Source organism: Eupeodes corollae, chromosome 3, assembly GCF_945859685.1.
Source record: "Eupeodes corollae chromosome 3, idEupCoro1.1, whole genome shotgun sequence".
Lineage (NCBI taxonomy): Eukaryota > Metazoa > Arthropoda > Insecta > Diptera > Syrphidae > Eupeodes > Eupeodes corollae.
In genome coordinates, this window is record NC_079149.1 from 62856305 (window position 1) to 62871121 (window position 14817).

Below are 14817 nucleotides of genomic sequence, written 5' to 3' on the forward strand. Positions count from 1 at the left end.
CGCATTCCTTGGAATGGGCACACGACATGAACCAACAAGAACTACAAGCACTTGGCTGCTACTATTCTCTTTGTTCACTTCAACCGGGCCAAACAATTCACTAAGGAGAAGCTAATTGTCTAGAAAATATATCATAGAATCAACACCAAAAAAACTGTTACAATAAAAATTAATTTTATTTAAAACATTTGTTTCTTCTTTCACAACAAATTCAATCAAAAATACTGAGCTTCTGTTGGCCAAATATGCCTTTAGAATCACCAAATATTGTGGCCGTCAAAACAACTTATAGGCGGGGTTGAGAAGATTCTGAACGATTTCATGTAGGTCCTTATGGCCGCAGCAGAAAAAGTCATTTCATAGTTTCAGATTCGTACCAAAATCTAACTCATCCAGAGCGATCACTGAAGCTTTATGGTTTGGTTTCTTTCTTTGTCCAAATCACTGAGGATATTTTTGATGTTGGCATCGCTGTCCATGAAGGGGCGATAGCCCACTGGAACAACGATTCCCACAATATGGAATGTTTTGGGCACATTTTCGTAGCCCGCTGCGTCTTAGCCTCCACCAGAGATTTTCTTTTATAATTATTCTCCTCCACAAATGAACTTATCGCCTTTCTCATATCCCCTAAACCCTTCTTATTGAACGAAGTGACAGCAAAGTCTTTCTCCAGACCCATTCCTTTTAAACGTCATTACGAGCTATAAGCAAGTCTTCCTCGTTCTTTGGTTCATCATGCCAGTAGCCATAATGAGTTCCCATTCCTTGCTTAACAAAGAGCGTTTGAAACTCTGGAGGATCATGAAAGACAAACCAGTGTAGCAAATAGTCACGGGGGCTTTTATTATCGACGTTGGCAAATTTTTCTACAATTTTGTCTGTTGCCACGCAGCTGCCCCAAAGGTTCCTTTTTGTCTCTACCATATTCTGTAAATAAAAAACATTGAAAATTGTATAAATTTTACAAATTTATTTAAAAATGAAATATTTGTTTTGACAGCAGCCATCAGCTGTTTTGTTTACATTAATTTGAGCGCCGAATGTTTCGAAAGGTTTGTTTTTTTTTAGTTTTACTTTAAATTGCTATTAGTTTTCGAGAGGTTTTATATAAAACTTGTTATTGAAGAAAACTTGTGGTTTATCAATAATGTATGGGAAAACTTGAGTTTTCGATTTAGGTTTTCGACCAAAACCGATAATTTCGCGAAAACCGTGTTTTGGACTTGGTGTGAAAAGCCTATTATCCTGCAACTACTTTTTACACTGCATTACCATTTACCAGACGAAATATCCATCTATCCGGTATAGTGAAAACTATGTATTTCTTAGGTTTCTAAAACTAAAATAAAACAAATTGGGTGGCACAAAAGTCCGTTTGAAAAGTAGAGCCTAGTGACTGACAACTCTCAATCATTCCTATGTGCGAGTATTGTGGTCAGGGATGGAAGGGACCTACAGTTTTAAGCCGAATCTGAACGGCTAATTTGAGAAAGCACTCTTTCATGACAAGAATTACTCTTGGAGAATTTGTCAATTCCTCGCAGGAGGCAGTACCCGTGAAAAAAACTTTAGGTGGCATAGGCGGGGATCGAACACAAGACCTCTCGCATGACAGTCCATCGCTCTAACCATCATGCCACGGGTACGACGGTTTCTAAAACTAACCCAGATAAAAACTGGTATCCCAAATTATTGTTGTATAAAGTGTTAAAAGATAACCCATACAGATCAATGTACCTACCAATGTTTGTTTATGTGGAGAAGTGAAACTTAAATTAAATTATAACTAAACACTCTCCGTGCACTTCAGGCAAGCAAACTAAAAGTTTCCTTAAACTTAATTCCCTCGAATGGAATGTTCCCAACTTAAATCGAACAGAGCTCTTATGTATGTAAATATTTTCCTTTAAAAACAGCTGTTGAATTGTCTTTCTATCTTATGTAATGTATCCTTGGCAGAAACTGACACTTCTGACGGTTCTTGGAAATCAAAGAAACAAATAACGAATATTAAAGCAAAAATACAAATAAATAAATGCAAACAACAGATAAACCCAGAATTTTCACATTCAAATGTTTAAAATATGTCCAAATCTGCCTAAAATTATCACGGCAATTCGTTTCATTCACACGAAATCCAATAAAGAGATGAAGTATTTAAACGTTGCCGAAAAAAATGATGCCGCCAAAACTATAGCCGGTTTGCTCTCAAATGGCTCAGCCAGGAGGGTAAGCAACTCACGTTGCCTTAAAATGAAGTAGAACAAAATTAAATTTGTATTCCCTATCGCTAGCGTGAAGGACTATCAGTTTACAACAAGATCTATGAGTTCGAAACACCTGTCCGGGGTAATAACTCCAAAATGGTAATGACATCAGTTTCGGGTCACCTACTGGGGGCAGAATTCTTGGTGTCTTATAAAAATTGGAAAAATTGCGATCCGCTACAGTTATTCGATGCTCCTATTCGTAGAACTTGCATCGAGGACTATCTTCCAATTAAAAAGACACTAGAGAGAGAGATAAAATCATGTCAAGGCCTTATCATCTGGACTGATTGCGATCGGGAAGGTGAAAGTATTGGCTTTGAAATTATCGAAGTTTGCCGAGCTATCAAGCCCAATATAACCGTTTATAGGGCGAAGTTTTCAGAAATTACAACTGCAGCTGTGCGTAGGGCTCTAGCAAATTTAGAACAACCAAATAAATTCCTAGATAATGCTGTTACTGCGCGTTCGGAATTAGACTTAAGGACTGGAGCTGCTCTAACCCGTTTACAAACAATGAGGCTTCAACGTTTGTTTCCTGAAAAAATTGCCAATAAACTGATTTCATATGGAAGTTGTCAGATTCCTACTCTTGGTTTTGTTGTTGAAAGATATAAAGAAGTGGAAGCCTTTGTTTCGGAACCTTTTTGGAAAATTAAAGGTAGAGTATGTGTACCTATAAAGTCCTAAGTTAGGTTACTTTAAGCAACAATTTTTACATTTTAAATTTGCCTCTATTATTTATAGTCACCCATGAAATCGATGATTTAACCGTTGAATTTAATTGGGCCAGAAACCGTCTCTTTGATAAGGAAACTTGTGAAGATTATTTAATGCTGTGTTTAGCAGACCCTAAAGCCAAAGTAGAAAATGTAACTACAAAGCCAAAAAATAAATGGAGGCCAACGCCTATGGACACTGTTGATATGGAGAAGCTTGGTTCACGAAAGCTCAAACTATCTGCAAAAGAAACAATGACCATAGCCGAGAAACTATATACTCAGGGTATAATAAGCTATCCAAGAACTGAAACGAATATGTTTTCAAAGGAAATCGATTTAAGGTACTAATTGTTTACTTAGAATGTTTGTATTTAGTTTTCGATCATTGTTTTTAATTAAGACACTGGTATTTTATTTAAACAAACATATCGCACCCATAGAATGAAAGTGACCTAACTCAAAAAATGCAACTTGTGGGAAATGACCAAAAAGTCTTCAACAAAGTGTAGTTGTGAGTAATTTTAATTGTATTTCTCACATAATTTGGCAACTAATTAACTTTCATTAAAGAATGTATGTGAGAAATACAATCAAAATTACTCAAAATTACACTTTTTTTAAGACTTTTTGTTCATTTCCCACAAGTTGAAATTTTTGAGTTAGGTCACTTTCATTCTATGGGTGCGATATATGATAGGGTAGACACCATAAGTCTTCAGTAACCAACTCCAATTTTTACCATGACTTGTTTTATCAGGAGATAGCCATTTTTGGCCTCAGTACCCGTGGTATCATAGTGCGTTGGACTGTCATCCGAGATGTATTGGGTTTGATCCCTGCCCGTGCCACCTAAAGTTTTATTCACGGGTACTGCCTCTTGCGAGGAATTGACAAATGCTCCAAGAGTAATTCTTGTCATGAAAATGTGCTTTCTCAAATTACCTGTTCGGATTCGGCACATTAACTGTAGGTCCCCTCCATCCTTGCAATTACTCTCACACAGGAATGGTTGAGAGTTGTAAGTCGCTAGGCCCTGGTTCTCTACGGGCTGTTACGCCACCAAATATATTTTTTTATTCTTTAGCCTCATGCAAACTTTGGATATCAATTTAACGAAGTATCAGCTCCAAACGAATAATATTGCGGCGGATAAAAAGACATCTTTTTACACTCAATGTTAAAAAGTGTTCAGTAGCGGTTTAACTTTGAATGAAAAAATTATGAGCTGGCAAGAATTTTCACTACACTAAACAAATCCAGTATTGGCTCAACCATAGACACCCCATCCTGTGAATTTAAAGGCATCGTTGTTAACAAGATTACTCAAGAAACCAAAAAAAGATGGAAAGGCCAGGAAACTATGCCCAGCTTTAACAAAACAAAATCCCGATCAAAAAGAAACCTAGAAAATTCCCAACCTGCTGGGAAGAACAAGAAGACAAAGTCCATTTCTAATTTTTTTTATTATAAGCGCACACTCAAGGGAATATTCCTACCCTTATTTGTAAATACACAGTGTGAAAAGGAAAGGGAGAGTTTGGTTGAAAGGAAGAGTCGGTGCACATTGGTTTTGAATTCCTGAATATTGCAATGGCTGGGAATGACAGAGTGTGGTTAGGAATTCCACATTCGCGCAGTACGGCTAAAGAACGAATCTCTGTTCTTGACAATACGCGAGTATAACGGTTGGACTTTTAAGGGAAAGGAATGTAAAGAGGGAGACACAAGAAACTTTACGACGATGTTCCAGCGACGTTAATGATTGTATGATGGTACTATTACCAATCAATCTAAATGCTCTACGTTCAATACTGTCCAAGAGGCTTAAATAAGTTGCAGGAGCACCAGGCCAAATATGGGAGTTCTATAAGCTTTAGACGTATATAAGTTTTGTAGATAACAGCCAGATCAGAGGGGGAGAAAAACTTCTTGCATCGCAATGCAAGTGCCATCTATGGATAATGGCAAGGGGGATATATCTTGCTTTAACGATACAAGACAGCATTGGGTTTTCGAAGCATTAAATTCCAATCGGTTGTTTGGATTGTGATGTGGATGTGATTCTGAAAACGAATATGAAAAGCTAAGAGAACTATCGTCAGCGAAACAATGTATTGCATTAGAAGTTGCAGACAGGAGATCATTAATAAAAATGAGAAAGAGTGTTGGAGATAGAACAGAGCCCTGATTTAGCCAGCATTTATTTTGTGGTTTTCAAACGTGAACCCTTGAACTACTTGTATTGAACGATTCGAAAGATAATAACTAATCCAATGAAGAACGGATTCATGAAAGCCGAAAGCACGCGTTTCAATTAGAGAGCCTGATGCCAAACCCTATCAAAAGTTTTTGAAATATCAAGTACAGTAATTTTACTTATCTCATATCTCTATTCAGCACTGCCACACTAAAAACAAAATTTTAGACTTTTTTAATAATGTTTAAAAATTTGAAAATCTTCCAAGAAGCAGCCTATTGCACTTGACCAAAGCCTCTTAGTGACTAGAATAAGACCCATTAAATTATAGGTTTAATCACTCTTTTAGGAAAGTTCAATACTTCAGTGTATCACAATAGGTCTCAGTGGGATTGAAAAACAACATAAAACTTCTCTTTTCAATCTAAGTTGGTCTCATCTTTGAAAATCGTCCGCTCAAAGTAAGCTACGAATATTGTTTGTATCTATAATTAAGTTCCTAGTAGTTCAATTGTTGCACTACTGAATTTATACATATGAAAAACAACAGTAACAAGCGAAATATTACCAAAATATCACCCGAACCAAAAAAAAAACTTCGGTAGATTTGAGTGAAATAACGTTGGAAGTTGGAAAATGATCTATCGAAGAATTGAAAATAATTCTCAATGGCATCTTTTCGGAAAAGTTTAAGCATCTCGTTACAAAGGAAGATATAAACAAGCTATACACTGAATTGGACTCTTTGCGGGCTGTCAACATTCAATTTAAGCAAAAGATTAATTTTATGTCCAGAAGATTTGACCTTTTTTAAAATTAGCTAGAATTCATATTACGTAAACATAACGAAGGTTCTATCGTAGTTTACCTCCCCTTAAATGCAGAAACCAATGCAAATCAATTTGCAATACAGACTTGCAAGGGGCTTCTTAAGCTAAACGAAGGTGATCTTTCTGATTTAAAAAATTCCCGAGAAATACACAACAACAATGCACAACGCGGAACCGTCATACTGGAACTTTTTTCAACTGAAATTGTACACAAAATTATATCCAAGGCTCGCAATGGTAAACTTTTAACAGATATTTTTGAAAATTTTGGTTTGTCTGTGTTGAATGGAATATCTAGAAGTGATACTTCTGGTGAATTCACCTTTATCAGTTTGCAACGACAATCCGTGATTGAGGGAGCAATAGCGAGAGATTGGCGGAATACAATTACAGATTTTTAAGTGGAATAAGCGAATTTGAATCTTAGTTCATCAATAATGTTGCACAAAGTAACTTAAACAAATTTTTGAAATTGAATTGGAATAAGAAGAATGCTCAACTCTTCAAATCTCGCTTAAACCGACTGTTTAACTCTCTTCCTACTCGTCCTTTAAGCAGAGTAGAGCAGTATAATGAGCATTTAATACGAATTATAAAAGCGTCACCTCCGTCACCTAACAACAACCTCAACTCACGATTTAATCTTAGAAACTCATGGTTCGATAGTGATTGCAACAGATTACGTGAATTATCTTTTGTTTTTCTAAAGATGTTTAGATCCACAAACGCTTTAATTTTCAAAAATATTTACCTACATGTCAACAAGGAATACAAACAACTATGTACAACGAAAAAACGGATTACCTTAACAACCTAGCAAAAAAAATCACAAACTGCAAGAACAGCACTGATCAATTTAAAAACTATCTTGTGGAGTACTTTAACAGGTTATATAATGATGCTTATGTGCCATAAAACTCCAATCAAGCAGTTATTTTTGACATTTTATAGAAAGGAGATTCAAATCTTGCGGAAAACTACAGGGGAATTTCTATTCTTAACTCTATGAGGAAGATTCTGACTTCAATTCTGTACCAAAGACTCACTAAGTGAATCGAGAACACTAATCATCTAAAAAGCAAGTTTCAAGTTGGTTTTCGATCGGGCTTTTCAACGATGGGACACATTTTTGCACTTACCAGTATTGCCAGGAAGTCTATTGAAAAGAAAAAGAAATTGTATGCTTGTTTTGTAGATTTCAAAGCAGCATTTAATAAGGTCAACATACAGGCTTTAATGTATAAGCTCTCCCGAAAACTCCTAATGATGTATTTTAAATTTTTGGAGTCATCATGCGCCTTTGTATAGGATGAATGAGAGTTTTTGGATTGGTTGGTTTGCAACAACAGCGGGTTGTTGCATTTTGAGCCCAATAATGTTTGCTTTGCTTATCGATGATATCTGTGATGAACTTCCTGGAGGAATACTCTTTGCCGATATCAAAGTGAAAGTATTGCTATACGCGGACGATTTAGTTGCACTAGCTGAAAATCCTTTCACTCTGCTGCTACAAATAAACAGATTGAACTCCTTCTGGGAAAGGTGGGGCTTGCATGTTAACACAAATAAAACGAAAATAAAGAAGGCTGCCGGAAGAGAATTGGTCACTCAATAATGAACGTATTGAAGTAGTACAAGAGTTTAAATATCTTGGAGTTCTGCTTACGTATAATTTAAATGTTTCTCAGCATGTTAAACAAAAAAGCAAAGAGGCTAAAATTGCGTTGAGTTTATTATGGCCAAAGATTTTTGCCAATCCAAAAATCAATTTTTTATCAAAATATCGGGTTTTGCAAGAAACTGTCAACTTGTATGTGCTACGGTGCCAAAGTTTTTGGATACTTCGCTTTCGAGGAGTTTGAATCAATTCAAAGATATTTTTTCAAACGCTTGTTTAGATTACCTAATTCAACACCAGCGTAACGCCAATCTATACTCAAAGCCTCAAAATGAACTCGGATTATCTAATAAGAGTGATGAAGAGGGATGAAAGAAGTCTTCATAAAACCATCTTGCTAAGACTACTGCAATTTAATGACACCTTTTTCAAAGAATGGAGTCAGCTAGCTATCTCAAATGAAGCTAATTTAACTTTATTGGAGTTAAATGTCAATGAATGGAGCTCTATGTTTGGAAATGTTACTGCTAAAATTGATGAAAAAAATTACAATCAACATCTCTCTACAGCTTCGTCAACATCCTCCACGAACACCTATAGGAACCTCAATCACCAATTACCATCAGAAGCTAACTATTTCAATAATGAATTATCGACCGAAGCTATAAGTTATACACCTTTAAGCACGAGTTGAAATTTTAAATCTTAACTATATGCCTCATCATGCAGATCTTCCAGAAATTTGTATTTTATGTAACAGAAGAGAAATAGAAGTTATACATCATTTATTACAAGGAAAAAATAAAGAATTTATCTATCCTATCTATCTAGTGTAGCGATAATGTCATAAATCGCAAGCCCATCAAACTAACGTAATCTAGTGTTAACCCATTCTCCCACTGTCCTTTTTAGAGTACAGCAAAATGCAGTTACTTTATGTGCATATAAAAGTAGGCTATGAAATTAAAATTATCTCTTTAAAGGCTTTTGCGGCTTTATTGAGTATTTTTGAATTTTTCTAAACAATTTTTTTTTTATCGAAGTAGGCGTGTGTTGCATTGTCTTTTTGCGCAAAGCATTTTAAAATATTCTTAGTTGCGCTCCCATCAAAAAAGTTTGTTTCTTCAAAAAATTCAATCAACGAGATAACTTGATCGTTTCTGCAGAATTTATTAAAAATAAACATAAAGATCAGTTAAAAATTAGTCCCCACATAGTTTTGTATAAACATACGGAGGTAAGCAAAGCTTAAGTTAGATGTACTTTAAAAAGGACAGTGCGTTCATGTATACACTTTTCTTTTAAGTATCCAATAGATTTTAGATCGCTTTCTACAAAAATATTTTATGGAAAACGTTTCCACAATCTCAATTCCGCCCCCCTGGAAGAAATTGATATTAATACGAAGATAGTCAACGCTGATATCGTCATGATTCCTTCACCGGTGGACTATGTTACGGATGAAGAGGATATCGATAAAGATAACTTAAAGACAACAGAGTTACCACAAGATGTTCCAGGTGAGGTTGAGATTTTTGTGGAATCTTATTTAGCCCAATACGACGCGACGGTGAATTTGACCGCGAAGATGATATTCCATTGTCTGAAAGTCAATTACTTCACCGTTATGGACTAAGTCAATTACGTCAACAGATGGAATAAATCCAAGAACGAATTATTTGGCTAGAATCCAAAGCTGCGCTTCTGATTTAGTTGGCCTCAACGAAGTTCAAGTTTTTGAAAAACTGTTTGATGTCGAGGGAAGGCATCTTATCGTAAATCGAAACAATGTTGTATGCAGGCCAAAAAAATAAACACAGCTTTTCGTTCAATGATGAAGATTTAAAATTTTTTATTGGAATCCTTCTATTTTCGGGCTATCACTCTGAAGCAAGAGAATTTATGTACTGGAAACAAGCAGCTGATACACATGTACCTATTATTGCAAACAGTATGTCCAGGAACAGATTTCAAGAAATATAACGATTCATTCATTTTACTGATAATAATAACCTTGACCTGAACGATAAAATGGCAAAACTCCGTCCGCTCAATAAACTTTTGTGCCAAAAGTTTCAAAAGTGGGGATATATGCATGAGCATTTATCTATAGACGAATCAATGGCGAAGTATTTCGGTCGACATTCTTCTAAGCAATTTATAAGAGGAAAGCCTGTAAGATTTGGTTTCAAAAATTGGATGCTTTGCAGCAAAGATGGCTACATGTATGCATTCGATACATATTGCATAGCTCAAAACGTAAGGCCTTCATTTAAACCCCTACCATTAGGGTCTAGAGTGGTTCTCGGGATAATCGGTTAAAAAATGTCCTCTTTCTTCTAATAAATAATTTCAAAAGCAGAAAAGGGGAACTTTTGCCCACCAATTTGATAAGAGAAATGAATTGCTTTTTGTCAAATGGAAGGACAATAGCATCGTAACCATGACCACCAGATCGAACCTCTTAAAAATGTCAAACGGTGGAGCAAAGATGAGCAGAAGAAAGTCAATATTCCTCAGCCACTTCTTTTCAAAAACTACAACACGAACATGGTTGGTGTTGATCTGCATGACCAGTTCATCAACACTTGCTCAATTGAAATAAGAGGCAAAAAGTGGTGGTGGAACCTATTCACAGCCATGATGTCGTCTACTACGTCCAATGCCTGGAGGCTCAACAAGCTAGCGAACAGCTACAAAGGCGATCTACTAGAATTCACGAGATCAATAACACTACATTACCTACGGTTTCATACTTTGAACCAAACACAATCTAGACTCACAGTCAAGCGAAGCATTGTGGAGAGCCAAGGGTACCACTTTCCCAAAAAACTTTCAAATCAACTAAGATGTCGCCAATGTTCTTTAAAATCGAAATGGTGCTGTGAAATGTGTAAGTATTGGAAAAGGGTGTTTTAAAAGCATTAGGGTGAACTATAAAAATGTTTTGTCAACATTACGAACCTCTGTTAAATTCGTAAGTTTAAATTAGCATATAAATCCTTCCCATGATCAAGGTAATAGGTCGAGAACAACTTGGAAGCTATTTCTAAGCTCTTTTCAATCATAGTTACAACTAAAGTTAGTTGCAAGTGGTAGGGGTAGATGAAAGAATTTTGTTGCTTCCCCAAGATCCTCTTTTATACCCTTTACAAATTGCATGTAGTAGAATGTGAATTTGATTCAAAATCAATCAATCAATTTTTGTAAAAAAAAGTTTTTTTTTTAAATTAAGCCCAAATCGTTTTTAGAACAAATCTGCGCGTTACGTAAAAGACGGTTTGAATAGATTGCTTTTTTCTGTTTCTTAAATTATTAATCGAAACTCCACCCTTAATGTTACTTTAATTGAATGAATAACATTCTTTACACTTTTGCAGGAATTTAGTTGAACAACATGTAACGCATTCTGACTGGGGTCAATTTGCTTCTAGAATACTTGAATGGGGTCCAAATCCAAGAAATGGAAATAAAACTGATCAAGCCCATCCTCCGATTCATCCCACAAAAATGGTAACACGTACGGAAAATTCAAAACATAGAAACGCATACAATAGAAAATTATTAATTTATTTTTTGCGCTTATAGATTTAAATGGAAATGAAGGACGAGTCTATGAACTTATTGTGAGACATTTCTTAGCTTGTGTAAGCAAAGATGCTACAGGCTCCGAAACCGTTGTGAACATCGATATTGCTAGTGAAAAATTTAATGCAACTGGTCTTTGCATTTATGAAAGAAACTATTTAGATGTTTACGTTTATGATAAATGGAATGCAAAACAAATTCACAAATATGAAGTTGGTAAGTAAAGGATTTTCAGAATAGTGTGTAGTTTTTCAAAAGGCTTGCCTGTGTTCCTTCATAAAATCTTCAATTATAGATTATAGAATATAAAACCTCACTAAATGGGAATTGTCTTATTAACTATAATATGAATCGCTACCAATAAAATCCCAACGTAAGAATTCAAACTATGGGCCAAACGATATTTATTTTTAATAAGAAAACATCTCTTTAACAAGTAGATGAAAGATCATTCGTATATTATTGTAATAATCATTTCAATTTATCAAATCGTCATTCGCTCATGCAGGACAAATTTTTGATCCAACTGAGATTTCAATGCAAGAAGGAGCAACCACTGCCCCACCTTTACTCACCGAAGCTGATTTAATTGCACTTATGGAAAAACATGGTATAGGAACAGATGCTACTCATGCTGATCATATAAATACAATCAAAGAAAGAGGTATTATTATGTCAACGTTAACGTTTTCTTTCCTACCATCCTAAGTTTATTATTTTGTAAACTATTCTCTTAGGCTATATTGGTGAAGCAGATCGAGGATGCCTCGTACCTGGTGTTATTGGGATGGGTCTTTTTGAGGCATATGATGCAATGGAGCTTGTTCTCGCAAAACCAATGTTAAGAGCTGAATTTGAATCAGATTTGAAAAAAATATGCCTTGGTCAAAAAGATCCTAAGTTGGTACTTCAGGAGCAAATACATAAATACAAAGAAGCATATAAAGTGATGATAAGTAAGATAACAGCAATGGACGAAAAAATAGCGCAAAGGTAATAAAGTTCATATACTTCAAATAATGAAAGTTAATAACTGGAAGATGACCAAAAATAGAAATATTAAAAGCATGCATTTATTTTTTTAATTTTAGGATCAATGAAACACCCGTTGCAAACACAACAAACGAAGAAACCAATGCAAGTGAAAATCAGATTAAAGAACTCTTCAATTGTCCAAAATGTCAGCTTTTTCCAATGGCCTTAAGAAAGAAGAAAACATCTGGCTTTTTCATAGGATGTTTGAACTTTCCAGATTGTAAGAATGCAGTTTGGTTGCCCGATGAATTAAAAGATGTGTCTGCATTGGACGAGAATTGCAGACGGTGTGGAACAGCTTCGAAAATGTTGAAAGTTAAATTGAGTGCAGCTTATTATCGTAGTCTATTCAATGTACCCGATGGCTGGTATACAACATGCTTAAGATGCGATTCGAAATTTAGAGAAACTTTCAATATAAACAGTGATCAGATTAAGCAAGTAGGAAGAATAGTAGGTGACACAAGCTCGGTGAGGAGAAACAACACTACTGGAGTTGCAACTAATCCAGTTAACAATCATGCCCGAGAAAATATTCCTTCCAACACGAACACAAGTTCTGGATCAGCTGGAACTAGTTCAGAAGCCACAAATACGAATGGAAATAAAACTCAGAGAAAAACCAAACCGCTACCTCTTACAAAAAAATCCTCAAAGAAACCCGATTCACAAACAAGTATACGAAACTTCACAACGAACGCCCAATGCCACACTACAACAGAACTTGGAAGACAAGTCGAAAATGTGTCCGACTTCTTTGGTTCCAACGATGAGTTCGATGATATACTTGGAAGTGTAGATTTCGAGAATGTCATACAAGAAAATCCTAGAAATAGTATTATAGCCTCAAATGAAGCTGCTGAAGTTGCTTCGTTGCTTAGCAGTGATGATTGGGATGACATGAGTTGGGGTTCTTCCAACAGAAACGTTAGCATAACAAATCAACCAAAGCGAATTCGAGTTGAGTCATTAGAATCGCATTCAAGTACATCAGGAAATTCTCAAGAACGCAATTGGAGACCAGAAGTACGACAGCAACCATCGAGTACAAGCACCTACCAATGGGGTTCATCTTCATCACAAAAAAATAGTATTAGAAATGAAAATGAATGGGGTTCTTCTTCAATGCAAAGAAACAACTTGAGAAATGAAAGTGAATGGGGTTCCTCTTCAACACACAGAAATAACACAAACGAAAGTGAATGGGGTTCCTCTTCAACACACAGAATTAACAGAAATGAAAGTGAATGGGGTTCCTCTTCAACACACAGAAATAACAGAAATGAAAGTGAATGGGGTTCTAATCAACCAAGTTCGAGTTCACGGACAATATCGTCACAAGAGGTGAAATGTACTGGATGCCATTTACCTGCAATAGAGTAAGCCACTGATTTCTATACAATTGATTCTTTTTTGTTAGTTCTTTATTTTCATTGTAGACTAACAGTTAAAAAAGATGGACCTAACAAGGGAAGACCTTTTTATAAGTGCCCGAAAACACCAGCTTGCAATTTCTTTCAGTGGTCTGATGAATGTGAAAAAACTGAAACACCCAGTGCAATGCAGAATAGAACAGTTAATCGAGAAGGACCGAGTTCATCGAAAGCCTCGGTAAAAAGCCAGGAAATGTGCAACTGTAAAAAGCCAGCAAACAAGTAAAACTTGTTTAATTTATTATTAACCAATATCTTATAAATACTTTTTTTTTAAAGATTGATTGTTCGTAAGGAAGGACCTAATAACGGGCGATGGTTCTATGGATGTGCTGATAGGAGCAAGTCTTGTGGTTTTTTCAAATGGTGTGAGAATGATGATTCTGACACGGAACAACAATATCAATGTAAGTAACTTTTACTTTCCATCCAATAAATATCTACTTGAACCTATTTTCATAAAGATGAATTAATAAACGAAATATTTGTATTTGTAGCTTCCTGGGGAAGTAATCCATCAACAAGTGCTGCATTTACAAAAACAAAAAGTAATAAGAGTATTTTTGCGTTTCATATATGGATAATTCATATATATATAATTTAAAAATAAAAATATTTCAGGGCCAGGTGCAAGTACTAATAACAGGAATGATTCAAGTTCAAGTAACGATGTAAAGAAAAGGAAATGTGGGTTGTGTCGCCAAGAAGGACACACGCGATCAAAATGTCCCCGAAAAGCTGAGTTTGATATTTAATAATAAATGTGTTCATAATAAATCATCTTTATTTTTTTGTAATGTTGGCGTTTTAAGTTATTTTATTAATCTTAATTGAAAATAACCATTTGTATGGTCTTTGTCTGTTTTGGTTTTCGATATTTTTTATTTTGCAATGGCTGTTAATTTCAGGGTAGATTATTGTAATATTCGTGGGCTTTTCTCTCTGCGTACTTCCATACTGTTTTGAACAGGCCAGCTGTTTTGGCACTGAGTGAAACCCAAGTAGGTGAGGAGTCCTATCCTGCTGAATTTTTTATTCATGGGTATATTTGGTGCTTTGTCTGACTCATTCAAAGAATTGTTTTTTCCTATCCTCGTACTGAAATCGTTATTACGAGCGATTTC

The 14817-nt window shown here is 35.5% G+C and overlaps 1 protein-coding gene across 2 annotated transcripts; it reads left to right on the forward strand.

Moving 5' to 3' along the window:
* Positions 1-1970: 1970 nt before the first annotated feature.
* On the forward strand, positions 1971-14536 carry LOC129952063 (DNA topoisomerase 3-alpha). 2 transcript variants are annotated; one of them, XM_056064488.1, is made up of 13 exons: positions 1971-2232; positions 2298-2931; positions 3018-3333; positions 11018-11157; positions 11226-11441; positions 11734-11889; positions 11963-12218; positions 12317-13502; positions 13560-13639; positions 13700-13915; positions 13973-14100; positions 14191-14241; positions 14315-14536. In XM_056064488.1, exons 1-13 carry the CDS (start codon positions 2077-2079, stop codon positions 14446-14448), a joined length of 3669 nt encoding a protein of 1222 aa, XP_055920463.1. In that variant the 5' UTR covers positions 1971-2076; the 3' UTR covers positions 14449-14536. The 2 variants fall into 2 exon arrangements, with proteins under 2 accessions (XP_055920463.1, XP_055920462.1); XM_056064487.1 differs by having other exon boundaries at positions 12317-13639.
* The last annotated feature ends 281 nt before the right edge of the window (positions 14537-14817 follow it).